Consider the following 15,471-nt stretch of genomic DNA (forward strand, 5'->3'; position numbering starts at 1 on the left):
GCGGCGGCGGCGGCGGCAGCGGCCCCGCGGACGGACGGACGGGCGGACGGACGGGCCACGCGCCATGTCGCCCCGGACCTACTGAACTCTGAGCGCCCGAGGATGTCTGCGCTGAGGAAGGTGCGAACCGGCGGGTCTGGGCTCTGCGTGGGGCGCGGGCAGGGACCCCAGGGCAGCCTGGGCACGGGGTCCCGAGCTGCGCGGGCGGCCTCGTCCCTCGCTTGGGCTGGGCGCGTCGCCGGCGGTGGCCGGGGGTCCCCGGACCCTGGGCTCTCGGGGTGTGGGTGCGGTGCGGGCACCGCGGAGGCGGGACGGGCTGCGCTCGGCCGGCAAGCTGAGGGAGCCCGAGGAGGGGGCGGCGTCCGGCTCCCGCGGGGCAGCGGCCAGGGCACCGGGGCGCAGGGGGTCGCTGGTCGGGATTAGGGAGGGTCGGAGGTGGGGGAGGCCGGGAGCCCGGGCTGCGCCTGCAAGGGGCGCGGGCCGGGCTGGGCGGAGGGGCCACTTGTGCCGGGTCGCAGCGGCTGCAGCGCGGGGAGGGGGTGGCCGCCGCCCCGCTCTTCAAGTGGGAGCGCGAGCACCGGGCTTTTTTCGGGGCGGTTGCTAAGCGCGGAGCTCCCGGCGCAGGGTTTTGTAACCAAGCCTCCCCCGGCAGCGGCTGTTGCTGTTCTCGGCTCGCTCGCTAACGATCGCAGAGAAATAATGAGGATGTAATTATTGCATCCTGCGCTGCCAGGGGTGGGGGCGGCAGGCACGGGCTCTGCGTGCGCGGGCAGGTGGGGCCGGGCTGGGGAGGGTGCCCCAGCCCACCTGGCAGCCCTTCTTGCGCGTGCTGCGCCCAGAGGCTTGGAGCCAGCTGGACGGGGGACCGGGGGCGGGGGGAAGGTTAGGAGAAAGAGTTAGGAGAGGTCGGGAGGGGGCCACCGGGCAGAGTGTCTCAGAGGTCAAGGAGGTCTGTAGATGGAGAGGGCCACGTGCAAAGGGGAGAGGGTGCAGGCGGAGAGAGAATAGGGCCCAAGTGGAGGGAGGAGATGTCTGCAGGTGGCGAGAGCAGAGGTCTGTGGGTGGAGAGGGGCGAGGGCACAGGTGGAGAGGGGAGGGGCTTGCAGGTGGAGAGGGCGCGCGTGGAGATGGGAGGGGGCGCAGGTGGAGAGGGGAGAGAGCCTGTGGGCGGCTGGAGATCTGCATGGGAAACTCCAAGCAGCCGCTCTTCCACACTTGTCAGCTGCTGTGATTCCAGCCGCCTGTGGTCTCTTCTGCCTAACGAATGGCGATCCCGGCCGGGGCTTGGAATCAGGAATTCGTGACTTCTCAGCCTGGGCTGTCTTGTATTGATTACAAATCAGGCGATGGGTAGCGAATGAATTCTTCGTTGGTGGTGTTAAGGCTGCGGGCGAGGGCTGGTGTGGTTTTGGAGCTCGGAATGTAAACTCAGTGCTTTGTCCCCTTGGAAGCCAAGGCAGGGGAGCTCAGAGGACTTCAGACAAGGACTTTTCTGGGGGCCTCATCCCTGGGGTCTTGGGCTTTTGGTGGCAGTGTGTTCTTGGGGAGCATGGCATGTGGTTGGAACTCGGGGACCTGGTACTTATTTGCCGATGGTGAATTAGATTAGTTGTGTTAGTGACTAGAGAATCCCCAGGCTCCCAGCGCAGCCTAGGGGAGTCCATGCACCTCCTCCAGCGGGGACTCTCTTCCTCCAGTCACAAGGCTGACGTCACACACACCCCCTCTCCCCACTTTGGAAGGAGCCACATTTACATGTGAGGTTCATATGCCTTACAATGCCATTTTCATTTTGCTTCCTAAATAGTCTCAGGGTAAGGCAATAGGTAATAACTGAGGCAGAAAATGGTGAATCGATGAAAAACTGGTGATTGTTGGCAGGTCATGTTGTTATTCTTGTGTTCAAAAAATGCCATTAATCAGGGTTTTCCAGTAGCCAAATTGTCTTGTGCAGGCACTGGGTGACTCACAGACTTGGCTCCAGCATAATTGTGGAGCATGTACCACGTCCTTTTAGATGATGTGACTTTTTCATTGCTTGGAGGAGAACAAATTGGAATATTTTATGCCTCACATCAGGGAACACGACTAGCCGGCACTGGGGAATACGGTCTGCTCGGGCACATCTGGGCAAAGTACGGACCTAATGAACGAAGGTAGGGGAGGAAGTCCTGTCCTAAAGCACACTGCCTGTTTCTAGAGCACTGCGGATGTCTTGTCCAGCTTGAGAAGGTCTGTAAAGCGTGGTTTACTGTCACCAATCGCCTGTCAGGGGAGACCCACTCTGTGTCTGTGAGCCTCTCTGCCCCTTCATGAACTCTCCTCCTGAAACTCTCTGTTCCTGGTGAAGAAGTCAGTAAGCCTTGAGTGACTTCCTCTAGTGATGTCACATCTGCAGGATCACTGTCAGTTACAGGGTACGCTGAGCAAGCCAGATACTGCCCTAAATGGTAATCCAAGGTGACCATGGATTCAAATGAGTGTTTTCTCACCACAGAGATGTTTGCTCAGAAAAGCTGTCTAAGCCAACTTTTCATTCTGTTAATCATGTATTCCCTTTCCTTCCAAGAAACTTGGTACTTACGCTAGAGTTGTCCAAAGCAGTTCTGCCCGAGACAGAAGGAAACATGTCTTCATTCACCACTGGTTTGGCATGGCTGATGTCCTGATGATTTAGATGAATTAAAAAGCGTTTATTTTTATAGCATTCAGGACACTTTGCATTATATCTCCCCAGGGACAGAAATATGTCCTTCTATGGCAATCTCTTCTCTTATTTTTGTCTACTTTGTTTTTGAAATTGGGGGAAATTCCAAATTAAATATTAAGAGCAAAAACATGCTTTGCAGCATTTGGGTCTCGTTGGATCCCAGATGTCCAGAACCACACCAGGTCTGAAACAAAAGTGTTCTCATATGTTTAATATCTTTAGAGGTTTTCTTATGTCTGTTTTTAGCAGATTATCTTACATCTTGTGCCTATGTGAGGAAGACTTCATGATTGAAGGCAAAATAATTTAAAGTATTATTTATTGGCCCTTGGAATGGATATGCCAGGGTCATTCATTCAGTGGATACAATAAAAAGAACTGTGATTCATCGTTTTGGACAGATGGGAGTTTCTTTAGAGCATTGCCAGTATGTTGGTTATTAGAGAACTATAGGCTCCCATACAGGAAGCTAGTGGGCCAAACACTTCGGGAACTTAAAAGTCCTTCTTCGTCCACCACAGTTTTATGAGTGTGTTGTGTCCTCTCACCGTGGACCTAGCTGAATACCAGCTTCTCACGTGTGTGTGCTCATTTGGTGGGTGCTTGTGACAACAGCGAATGGGCCCGGTGCTCCGTGTTCACTCATGACCAGAGCAGTCGTGTGTAGGGAGCCGGCCCGTGTGCTCTGGGTGAAGAGGGTGGGGTTGCAGGGTGTACTGCCTCCCGCTTGCCTCCTGCATCTGCCCGTGGAAGAGCCCTTACGTTTCCAGCCCCCTCTCCCTTCCTGGGCGTGCTGGCTGGGCCAGGTCACAGATGTCGTCAGCATCCGTCTCCTTGGCTAGGCAAGTGGACATGGTGAGTGAAACCCCGTTCTTCTCTGTGAGTGCCATTCCCGTGTGTGCTGGCGGTGAGCCTCCCGTGGGCCCCTTGGCGTCTCCTGACTTTCAGCCCTGGAGCGGTGCCTGCCCGTTTCTCTGGCTGTTCCGACAGTTCCCACCAAGCGCTTCAGAGAACGTGTCTCCCCGCGAGTGTTTGTCAGCGGATATCTAAACCATCACATTGGACCTTGAGCTGTCTGTCTTTCTGGGTGCATCTTGAAGGAGATAAACTCTCTAGACCAGCCTCTGTTGTACTTGCCATGCGGTATGAATTCACCCTCCCGTGAGGCCATCTATTTCCTTTGGAGGGTCCCCTGTGCCCACTTTGAGGGCTTGGCTGGGGTGGTCTGCCCTCTGTTTAGAGGTGGGCTCCCCGTGGCCTAAAGGAAGTCACAGCCCCAGCCCTGCCTCAGGAGAAAGAGCATCCCTGTGGAACTTGACCTTTCCTTTGAGCCCAGAACTGGCATATGCATTGTGAGGAGTGGGAAACTTTAGGAAGCCAAGCTAAAAACATGTGGGCCCTGGAGTCCTTGCCATAACTCACAACCTGGAGGGGTGGCCTCTCTGAAAAGGAAGCCACCTTGCAGGGAATACCAGTCTGTGAGGGACAGCAGGGCTCTGGCTGTGGGTGGAGACCACTTTGTCTCAAGAGCGTATTGTGCATGAGGCGTCATTACTGCTTGATATTTGGTTATATAAACCAGGAAATCTACCCCAATTTGAATTGGGTTTTCTGTCCCTGACTACAAGATGAGATGTGAGGATTTTTTAGCTTCTCCAAAATGTCTACGTTAAAGCTTTCCTTGTGGTGTAAGATTGGTCCATCTTGAGGTGATATTTTTGTCTGATAGACCCTTTCATGTGTATCCACGGGAAAAAAAAAAAAAAAAGAAAGAAAATCTTTGCCAAAGAGGAGTAAGCCTTTTCAGTCATTCCATCCATAAAATTGCAGCAAATATTTTAAAAAGTAACTTTGTCAATGTAATTGGTCATAATCTTTACGACGATGTACATACTCTGCACAAAAACAGCCATGCTGCAATGATCTCTTTGGGGTCCATAGAGAACATAAGCTGGGCAAATAAGCTCATCCTCTTGTGCTTAAGGAACGTGGGTCCTACTGATTTAGCTTGGCACCGACCGACAGGGTCCATGTTGGCAGTGTACACGGTGGTGAAGAGTGCGGGCTCTGGAGTCCCACCTGCTGGGCAGCCCAGGGCCAGTTGATTTGACTTCAGTCTATGGCAGTCCTTTGTCCCTAGGAGAGGGACAGATGCAAGTAACTCTGTGGGACTGTCCTGACGTTTGAAGGAATTGATGGCCGTATAGCATGTAGAACAGTGTGCCGTAAGTGCTCAGTGAGTGTTGACTGTGTCATGAAGTCACAGTGGAGCCCAGTTCGCACCATCCTCTGTTGGGTGCAATCAAGCGACTCTCTGAGTTCCCATAACCTAGGTATTTATTATTTCTACTCTTACTTGTGTATCTGTTTTGCTACTTATTTCCAAAATGTTTTCACCTGAGTTAACCACAAAAGACAAGGCTAAAAATACTGATAGACAATTAGAGCAAACAAGTGTGGCAACTACGAAGGTTCGCATGATTCTTTGGGCATACAATTTGACAGAGTTTCCTTTTTACCAAGTCAACGAAAACCAGAAAATACAGGACCTCACATGATCACCTTATGGGCTGGACTTGGCATACTTGTTTTTCAGTGAAGAAAGTATTGTCCTTAGCGCTAAATCACGATGTTCTCCTGGTAGACTTTACAGCAAGGGTTCGAGGCTGTGCCAGATGTAAGAGTTGTACAGATACAGAAGTGTTTTCATGAGTGCGTCTTTCAGTAGACCGTGAAAGACATGGAAAGCAGAATGTACAGACCTGACCTACAGGAGGCCACAGTGACCTCCTCCAGTATTTCCATGTTGTCTCCATGACCAGAGGAGAGGTGTGGGTTCAGGAGCCATGTCTGCCTGACTTTGCCTCATGCCCTAACCTGCTGTAGTTTAGTGTTTGTGGGTTGAATATCCTGTGGACATCTCAGGTTTCTTAGCTCTTCCGTATCTTCATACTTGCATAGACATGCCCAGTGAACATGTCTTAGTCAAAGATGAGGGACTGTGTTGTCCAAATGTGACCCCAGGCGAATGCGGTCATCGTGGGTATGGTCTCCAACCCCAAGGCCACTTCCTGTCTCTGTCCTCCCCCCACATTTTGGGGAGTGGTACTCAGTCTCCATTAAGAGCTTAGAAGCCATTGTAGTAACTTTCCTGACCCTGTGACGTCGGCTAGGTAACTCTCCCTGTGCATCTACTATTATAGTAAACCTCAGGTTGCACTGTGATTAACCCTTTACTTCCCTTTCAGAATGACAGCTTTTGAAGGAGGATGCTGGTCTCATGCGTCCTTGCCTCTCCATCTATCTAGCTATCTGTGACGGTGCCTGAAAGTGCAATGGGGGGACCCAGCCTGGCACAACGAGTGTCCCAGATCTGACCTTATGTCTCTTTCTCTTCCTTCGCCCCCATGGCTCCTCCCATGGCTTTTGAGGCTCTGTTGTCAGATCCCGTCACTGCTTGGTTTCCTCTTTCCTGACTTGGCCATGAGCAGAATGATTCCAGGCTTCTGCCCACACTTAACCATTGTTTCTTTTGTGTGCTGTCCTCGATTTATCCTTTCAGGTCTCCGTGAACTGCAGCTTCCCCGTTGACGGGTTCTTTCGATGCTGGAAGCAAGTTATCCCTGTGGTTCTTGGTGCCTCTCTTAGGGATTATTTCATGGAAGACCATGCTTTGTGCTCCTCATGCTTCCATGTGCCAGCTGCCCAGCTCTGTCCATGGTGTGGAGGAGAAGCAGTGCACAGGGGGGATCTGGACCCCCCCCTCCCCGCCGCGGTTTACAGAGAGTTTTAGGTCCTGTCGCTCAATAGATGTTTGAGTAAGCGAATCCACAACCAGTTACCTCCTTGGTGCCCTGCAGGAGAGGCTCCATCCTCTTTCTCAGAGGGTATGATGCTGACCAAGCTGGGGAATTTACAAACACATCAGTCGATTGGTTTATCTTTTTCATTTGACAAAATAGTGAAACTTTTGGCTCTTCGAAAATAATTTCCATTTTTCTGACATTCTTTGTAGTTGGCAGTTTCTGAACAAAACTTTTGAGCATCTGTTTGCTGACACTTAAGTGTGGAATATATATAGTGTGATAACTTAGAGTTTTTCATAAACAGTTAAATATTGCTTCTTCAAACTTCCATTGTGGCTATTTTAGTGAAACATTCCTGGCTGTATGATCTAACGTTCTAGGTCATCGCTGTCATTAGATTCAAAAGTTTTGTTTTTGTTGCGAAAGACGGATCGTATAGGTCTTTCGAGCCACCGAACGGTATTTTTTAGCGTTCAATTTATCCACTTGTTTCTCTAATGATATTTTATTAACAGTCACGGCCCTCATTGAAAACAAAAACTTCTTTTGTGTGTAACTAGTGCCAGCAGTTTCACCTCTGGGAACATATCCTAAGAAAATAGTCATGGATTTATAGGAAATCAGCTAAGCGATGTTCACTCCAGCTTCGTTTCATGGTCAAATGTTGGAAAACAGGAATACTAAGACATTAGATAGATTCGCTATATTACCGTCGCGGGACAGAAAAGTCAACACCCGTTAAGACGAAAGTGAGTACTTGGAACCACAGAAAGGCGTCCGTGGCACGTCAAGTGAAGAAGGCGGATTAGGAGGAGTGGGGACACCGTCGCCCCGTGTCCCCGAGGCGTCCCTGGCCTGAGCAGAGAAAAAGGATGGGAAGGGCGCGCAGCGGCCCCGCTGGGGGGCCCCGCCTCACCCCTTCTCAGCTCTGGTGTCCTGAGAGGGGCGGCTGCCCACTGCGATCTACGATCTACGCCGCAGACCCGCCCGACTCGGTGAGCCCTCCGGGTCGCTGTCCTCGCCCCGCGTTGCTCTGCTCAAGCCGGACCCCTCTGCCCGGTTCCAGGCTGGGCCGTGTCCTGCCGTCGGGGCCTCAGCTCGGCCCCTGCCCCTGTGCTCCCGGACCCAGCGGTCACCCCTCCCCGCACGGCGCCCTGTCAGGGAGTGCTCCCTAGTTCCTGTCCGACGTGCTGTGAGTTCTTTATTTTGGGGTGTTTGTCCCCGGCTTGTCACAACCACCAGTGCCGAGTCCGTGCAGAGCGCGTGACACGCGGACCCGTCTTCCCTGCTCTGGTCCCGGGAGGTCGGCGCCCGCACGTGGTGCATGAGGAGACCGGGCAGGGAGGGCAGGCGACGTGCCGAGGGTCACGTGTGGTGTGGCGGAGCCGGGGAGCTGGGCGCTTCCCGCGTGCCTCTGCTGGAATATCAGCTCCGCGAAGGTAGGGGGTGTGTGAGGGGACGGGAATGTGTGAGGGGACAGGGGTGTATGAGGGGATGAGGTCACAGTGTGAGAGGACGGGGTTGCAGTGTGAGGGGACGGGAGTGTGTGAGGGGACGGGAGTGTGTGAGGGGACAAGGTCATAGTGTGATGGGACGGGGTCGCAGTGTGAGGGGACGGGAGTGTGTGAGGGGACAGGAGTGTGTGAAGTGACGGGGGTGTGTGAGGGGACGGCAGTGTGTGAGGGGACAGGGGTGTATGAGGGGACAAGGTCACAGTGTGAGGGGACGGGGTCGCAGTGTGCAGGGACGGGGTTACAGTGTGACGGGATGGGAGTGTGTGAGGGGACGGGAGTGCGTGAGGGGACGAGGTCACAGTGTGAGGGGATGGGAGTGTGTGAGGGGTTTGGGGTGTGTGAGGGGACAGGATTGGAAGGGACAAGGTCCTGTGAATTTTGGTCACCGCGGTGTCCCGAGCCCCTAACATGCCCTGTCCCCTGCTGCTCCTTCCGTGTTTGTTGACAGGTGAATACTGATCAGAGCTCCGACTGTCGTCCGTGATGCCGCCTGGGTTGATGATCTCTTGGTTTCTCTTTTTCTGATTGTATCAGAATGCGTTTGGCCTCGGGTGAAAGTCCCACACAGAATGACTGAAACAGGACGTGTCTCTCTCTTGTCACAAGGGGTGGCAGGCAGCATGTCACCAGGGATCGTGCTTTGTGCCTGTCCTGTTTGGGGTCTTCACTGTGTAGGTCTGAGCCTGAATGGTGAAGGTGGCCGTCACTCCCAGGTGTGACCACAGCTGGTGGGAGGAGAGGACTGGCCCCCCCGTTGGGGACCCCGCCAACCGCTGTCACAAAGTGACAGTGTTCGTTAGCTCTGTGGCAGAGCTTGGCTTCTAGGTCAGGTCAGAACAGGGTTCTGGATCAGTGAGTTCTTTCCCCAGACCGGGGGTTCTGGACCCAGCTTCTCTCTGTGGCTCTGCTGTCCTCACTCGAGGCTTCCAGGGTCTCTGTGCTCATGTAACCAGGAGAGCGAGGCACCCGGAGGACCTCGTGGGGCACAGCTGGGGGGCAGGGCCTCAGACCACCTGCCGCCTCTCTTTCCCCTTGGCCTCTGTCACCTGCCAGGTCGCTTGCAAGGTTGGTGGTGGGTGCAGAGACCTGCAGGTCCAGAAAGAGGAGGAAGTTTTTGTGATCAGCTGACCACTTCTGAGACCCCTTCCTTGCTTCATTTTACTGACTGAAGAGATCTTGCCTGGAGGGTTTCCAGAAGATTTGACCTCTTCTCCAGGCCCCTCTGGACTAGTTACTGGAGAGAATGACAGGGCCATCACTTGGATTAACATCAACCCTACCCATCGTGGGGTGGGCTGCACCTGGCTGCTATGAGGCTACATGGGGGAGGTTGGGGGAGGAAGCTGGTTTCCCCCAGAAACCAGGAAGGCGGGTGGCTGTTCCGTGTTCTATGCACAGCCTCAAATACACCGCTCTTCTGACTCGATAGCTTCTCCACATAACACTTGCATCGTAGAATAGTGTCTTAGAGGAGTTCTCGATGCATCTGTCCAGTAAAAGATTGCAAGTAGGGAACGATAGGACCCCTGTGAAAAGCCACTAACGCCACAGGACCTAGCCCGTCATTGGTCAGCGATCATATGTTCGTTCAACAGTGGATTTACCAGTTAGAGTTCTCTGCTCTCAAGTACCGGAAATAAACCCCTGCTAATTTAAGCAGGAGAGAATCCACTGGAAGGACCTGGACCGGTTTACAGACCTAAGAAAAGCTGAGAATCAGGCTTCAGGAAGACAGGAGCCTTGGCTGCTCACTAGCAGGATCTGTGGGACCCCATCACAGCCTAGTTGTCAGGATGGAGCTTCCGTGCAGCTACCCTGGGGCACATGCAGGCCCCTGGATTGGGGTGGCCGCGGACCATGCGGAACGCCGGCCAGGCAAGTGCATCTTGTCCTATTCTTTGTGCCAAGGAGAAGACCTGGCCTTTGCCCATAAATCACCGGAGTCCAAACTGCGGAGAAGGTGAGACCCCTAAGATCTTGTACTGCTTACAACACACAGCTACATAGGTACCTTGGGTCGAATGAGGGTCCACAGTGTGACCACGTGAGCAGTGTCACTAAGGACGCCTTGGATTACTGTCAGCAGTGCACAGTCTCTTCCTTTGGCTCTGCCTGTGAGCTTTCGTTCCAGCACTTTAGAATTTCCCTTTATTTTATTTTATTTTATGCATTTTTTTAATGTTTATTCATTTTTGAGAGACAGAGACAGAGTGCGAGTGGGGGAGAGGCAGAGAGAGAGAGACACACACACACAGAATCCGAAGCAGGTTCCAGGCTCTGAGCTGTCAGCACAGAGCCCGACCCGGGGCTGGAACACATGAACCACGAAATCATGCCCTGAGCTGAAGTCGGACACTTAGCCAACTGAGCCACCCAGGGGCCCCAGAGTTTCCCTCTATTTTAGATGTAGGCTATTCTTTGTAAAGTATGTAGGATTTTCTCGGGGAGCAAGAACAGGGAGAACCCAGGGGCCAGTGTCTTATCGTCAACCTCAGTCACGTGTTTGCTTGGCTGCCGATGCGGTTATCTCTTACATTTCTACCACTTTTTGAAACCTCTACTGTGATGTAGGCTCTCCTCTCCCTTAGCTGGTGGAGAAATTGGAGGCTAGCTGGGTGACATTCATACATTCTCTTTTCTTTTTCCAGTCACTGGATAATTTAGGATAAACACTTAGAAATTTTAGAGAAGCACATATTAATGACTTAAAAGTTACCAATAATTCCATGACCTAGAAACAATCATTGTTTTTGTCTTACATGCTTCCTTCCCATCTTATTATTTTTTAACTTTATTTTTTTCCAAGTTTATGTATTTATTTTGAGAGAGGGAGAGAGGGAGGGGTAGAAGAGACAGTGGGGGAGGGGCAGAGAGAGAATGAGAGAGAGAGAATCCCAGGCAGGCTCTGCACTGTCAGCACAGAGTCTTGATGTGGGGCTCAAACTCATGAATGGTGAGATCATGATCTGAGCCAAGGTTAAGAGACGCTTAACCCACTGGGCCACCCAGGTGCCCCTATCTTGCTGTTTTTTAAATCAAAATTGGGAGCTATAGCATGTTTTTCACTTCATACTCTTTTCTGAGACTGTGCCCATATTTTCAAAACATTTTTTGAGTTGATTTTATTTGAAGTGTAGTAATCCAGTGTGCAGTGTTATTCAGATATTCCCCTGTTGTTAAAGTGGCTTCCCAAAATTTTTGGCCATTATGTTGCAGTTCATAGCTTTCTGATCTTTTCTGGAAATCTAGGTAATTTTCCTCTAGTAAATTCCCAGAAAATGAATGATTGGATTAAAGGGTGTACGTAGTTGATTCAGGCTGCTGTGACAGATTACCACAAGCTAGTGGTTTAAAATAGACGTGTGTCCTGTTGCATTTCTGGGGACCAGAAGTCCGAGATGGAGGCATCCCCGAGCTGTGCGCCCTGCACAGACCCCCTCACTCTGGTCCCTGCCTCTGTCTTCATGTGGCTTCTTGTCTGTGACTCCTGTCTCTCTCCAGTCTCTCTCTTTGAGGGACTCTTGTCATTGGATCTGGAACCCACCCAGATGACCCAGGAGTGTTGCCTCATCTTAGGGTCCCCAGTGTAATCACACCCTCAGAGATGTGCTTCTAAATGAGGGCAGGCTACCAGTTTCCAGCCAGTGGAGCCTCCTCCCTGCAGAGCCGAGTACCCCCACGAGCATGGGCCTGAGTGCTCAGCACATTCTGGGGAAAGGGGGCAAGCATGTGCTGACTGTGGCTCAGGACAGGGCCGTGCAAGTTTAAGAGCCCTGAGAGCCAAGGGAAGGAACATCAGAAAAGCTCAGTGCTCACCATGCTGAGCTTGGTAGCACGTTGATCTCATCCTTAATGGGCTAATATCCTTCATATATAAAGATTATTTTCATGGGTGCATAAAAATGGGCGAGGATTAGCAGGAAGTCAATAAAGGAGTTCATGGTGTCAGTAAGCATTCAAGAATGGTCAAACTCACTAGTAAAAGGTCACAAAAAGGTAAATTCAAAATCACTCTTTTAAACTTGCAAAATAGGTTATTATTTTAAAAATAATGAATGGCCACACATTTTCAATATTTGATTATCAGGCATCTGAGCATGAGCCCATTAGTTTGTATGCCTTCGACTTTCCCAAAATACCCCCGTGGGGCATTTTTATCTGCCAAGTGTGCCGTCCCTAACGCTCGCTTTCCCCTGCGCGCCACAGCTGATCAGAGAACACTGTGTTCCGACTTTATAATGAAATGTAGATTTCCTGTTTCAAAAGGCTGAATGGGATAGCATTTTTTTAAGAAGAATTCAAGCTGGCTAAATTTAGTGTCTGAAAAATGTCCAGCCCCAAAATAGACCTTTTCTGAACTGTCGGACGGGCTGCACTGTCTTGATGGACAAGGTGAGCCGGCGAAGGTGCTGGAGCCTGGAAGTTCGGTCCTCCCGGAACCTCAGCCGGCAGACAGGTGCTGTTAGCGATGCTGATGGTGTCCCGGCCACCGCGCCCTGGAAGGATCTGTGTGCTGTGCAGTCTTGTCCCTTCCCATAGTTTGTGACACAAATGTCTGGTGGGATACAAGCTCCTGGCTGTTTCTGGTTCCTGTTCAGGGGTCTCTCTCCTGCCCCATTCTTTAACTTGCCAGCTCAGCGTCCTCCCTACTCGTTCTTGCTGCTTTCTCTTGTGAAGACTTTTAAAAAGGAACTCTAAGGTTTAAAACACACCAGCTCTTTTCTGGATTTCCTAACTCACTCCTGATCTTTAGGGCAAGTTTAAAATTTGCTTCATCTGACATTCTCGAGCTTCTTATTTCCTCCCGATGCACTTCACTCACTGGCCGTCCTTTGTGAAACGCGTTGTGTCGAGTCATGTGCTGCAGTCAGAGAGGATCGTGAGGCCCGGTCCTTGCCTTCCAGAGGCTCCCAGTCTGGTGGGAGCCATGGAAACGGAATGGCACTCAGCAATGGCATCTGATGCAGACAGCTGGTGCAGGGACCCCAGGGGGTCAGGTGCGCGTGGGGCCTGCTGAGCATCTGTCTGGGATGCGTCTGGTGTGGTCGTGCGGGAACGTGGGCTGAGGCTGCAGGTGTGTGCCCAGAGCCGTGCTTCCTGCCAGTCTTCCTGCTTTCACACTTTGGGCCTGTTCATTCAGCAAGAAACACAGCGGATGCCACTGTAAGGGGGACTGGATCTCCTTTTGAAGTGTATGAGTGGGGGGCTGCAGTGGTGGCCATCAAGCGTGGGATCCATAAAGACCCACCCAGCCTCTGGCAGCGGACCCTGAAGGGTCAGGCAGATGTGGAGTTTGATGGGTGGCAGGTACCTCAGGACTAAGCCTCTGGAGTGGGATGCTGGCTGGCTGGGTCCCCTCGTCCCACAGCCCAGAGTCGCCCCACTGTTGGCCTCTCTGCATGCGGCCTGCCTCTTGGGCTTCTCAGGACAGTCTTCCTCTCGAATTTTGCATTTCTTTGTTCAAGGAGACTCCTGCTTACCTTGTTTCTCAAGGTTATTTTTAGAAATATAGGCAAAAGCCATAGTCACTCCACTCTGATTGTCTTCTCCTGAGCCCCCACCTTAGAAGAGCACAGACTGCAAGCTGAGAGCGCGTGTTTAACTTGACTTATCTGGGTCAAGTGTTATCGTGCCTCTCTTGCAAACATGCAAACAGTGTCTTCGGAAAGTTGGAGTCCTTTACAGTGTGGGACACAAACCAGAAAACTTAGTCCGGGAGCAGGGGTGTAGCCGAGGACCTGTGACTGCAGTGGGGAGAGGTTTCCCTATGTGCTGCATCGTTCCCCCGTGGGTCAGAGTAGGGACTTGACATGTGCCTCTCGGGAGGAACAGTGAGTGACAGCAGGGCATATTAGGCTCAGTGTTTTTTCCTTTTTTTAATTTGAGTATAGTTGACACGCAATGTTAATTAGCTTCCGATGTACAACATAGTTATTGGACAGCTGTATGTCACGCTGTGCCCACCTCAAGTGCAGCTGAATCTGTCAGCATAGATGTTCCAGGGTCACTGACTGTGTTCCCCGTGCTGTGCCTTTCCGCCCCCCCTCCCTAACTTACTCATTCCAGAACTGGAAGCCTGTACCGCCCACTCCTCTTCATCCATTTTGTTCATCCCCTCAACCACCTGCCCTCTGGCAACCATCAGTTTGTTCTCTGTATTTGTAGGCCGATTCTGCTTTTTGATTGTTCAGTTCTTTTTTTTTTTTTTTTTTTTTAAGATTCCACATATGTGTAAAATTGTATATTTGTGTTCCTTAGACTTAGTGAGCAGAATACACTCCAGGTCCATCCATGTTGTTGCAGATGCCAAGACATCATCCTTTTTTATGGCTGAGACATATTCCATTGTGTGTGTGCATGTATATCATACGTTTATCCATTCATCTAGTGATGGATGGTTGGGCTGCCTCCATATCTTGGCTATTGTAAATCATGCTGCTATAAACATAGGGGTTGTGTATCTTTTTGAATTACCGTTTTTGTTTTCTTTGGGCAGATACCAAGTAGTGGAATTGCTGGATCATGGGGCATTTCTGTTTTTAATTCTGAGGAATCTCCATACTATTCTCCAGAGCGGCTGCACCAGTTTGCATTCCCACCAACAGTGCACGAGGGTTCCCCTTTCTCCACAGTCTCATCAACACCTGTTGTTTCTTGCGTTGTTGATTGTAGTCATTCTGACAGGTGTGAGGTGGTGTCTCATTGTGGTTTTGATTTGCGTTTCCCTGATGATGAGTGATGTCGAGTGTCTTTTCGTGTGTCTGTTGTCCATCTGTTTGTCTTCTTTGGAAAAGTGTCTATTCATGTCCTCTGTCCATTTTTTAATTGGATTATTATTTTGGGGTATTGAGACGGATGAGTTCTTTATATATTTTAAATATCAACCACTTATTGGATGTATCATTTGCAGATATCTTCTATCCAGTTGGTTACTTTTTCATTGTTGGTTTCCTTTGCTGTGCATAAGGTTTTTATTTTGGTGTAGTCACAGTAGTCGAATTTTGCTTTTGTTTCCCTTGCCAAAGGGACATGTCTAGAAAAATGTTGCTACAGTTGATGTCAGAGAAATTACTGCCTCTGCTCTCTTTAGAAGTGTTATGACTTCGGGTCTCACATTTAGGTCTTTAAATCCATTTTGAGTTTGTGTATCATATAAGAAAGTGGTCCAGTTTCATTTTCCTACATGTTGCTGTCTTGTTTTCCCAATATCACGCGTTGAAGAGACAGTCTTTTCCCATTGGATAATCTTTACTGCTTTGTCAAAGACTAATTGACCATGGAAGCGTGGGATGATTTCCTGGCTCTCTGTTCTATTCCATTGATTTATGTGACTGTTTCTCTACCAGGGACATAGTGTTTTGTTCACTACAGCTTTGCAGTATTTCTTGAAGTCTGTCATTGTTTTCTTCTTGTTTTTTTTTTTTTTTTTTTTTTTTTTTAA

At 50.8% G+C, this 15,471-nt stretch overlaps 1 protein-coding gene across 4 annotated transcripts in view; it reads left to right on the forward strand.

Moving 5' to 3' along the window:
* The first annotated feature begins 16 nt into the window (after nucleotides 1-16).
* DLGAP2 (DLG associated protein 2) overlaps nucleotides 17-15,471 on the forward strand; it is a 788,462-nt gene continuing 773,007 nt past the window's right edge. For 3 of the 4 annotated variants that reach the window (XM_040489787.1, XM_040489792.1, XM_040489793.1), the window contains exon 1: nucleotides 26-120. In XM_040489787.1, the coding sequence (XP_040345721.1) occupies nucleotides 103-120 (18 nt within the window). In that variant the 5' untranslated portion in view covers nucleotides 26-102. Of the gene's footprint in view, nucleotides 121-15,471 lie in introns of all 4 variants that reach the window. The other variant, XM_040489789.1, reaches the window with a different exon arrangement.

The sequence above is a fragment of the Herpailurus yagouaroundi genome, unplaced genomic scaffold (assembly GCF_014898765.1).
Source record: "Herpailurus yagouaroundi ecotype Mexico unplaced genomic scaffold, PumYag 181, whole genome shotgun sequence".
Lineage (NCBI taxonomy): Eukaryota > Metazoa > Chordata > Mammalia > Carnivora > Felidae > Herpailurus > Herpailurus yagouaroundi.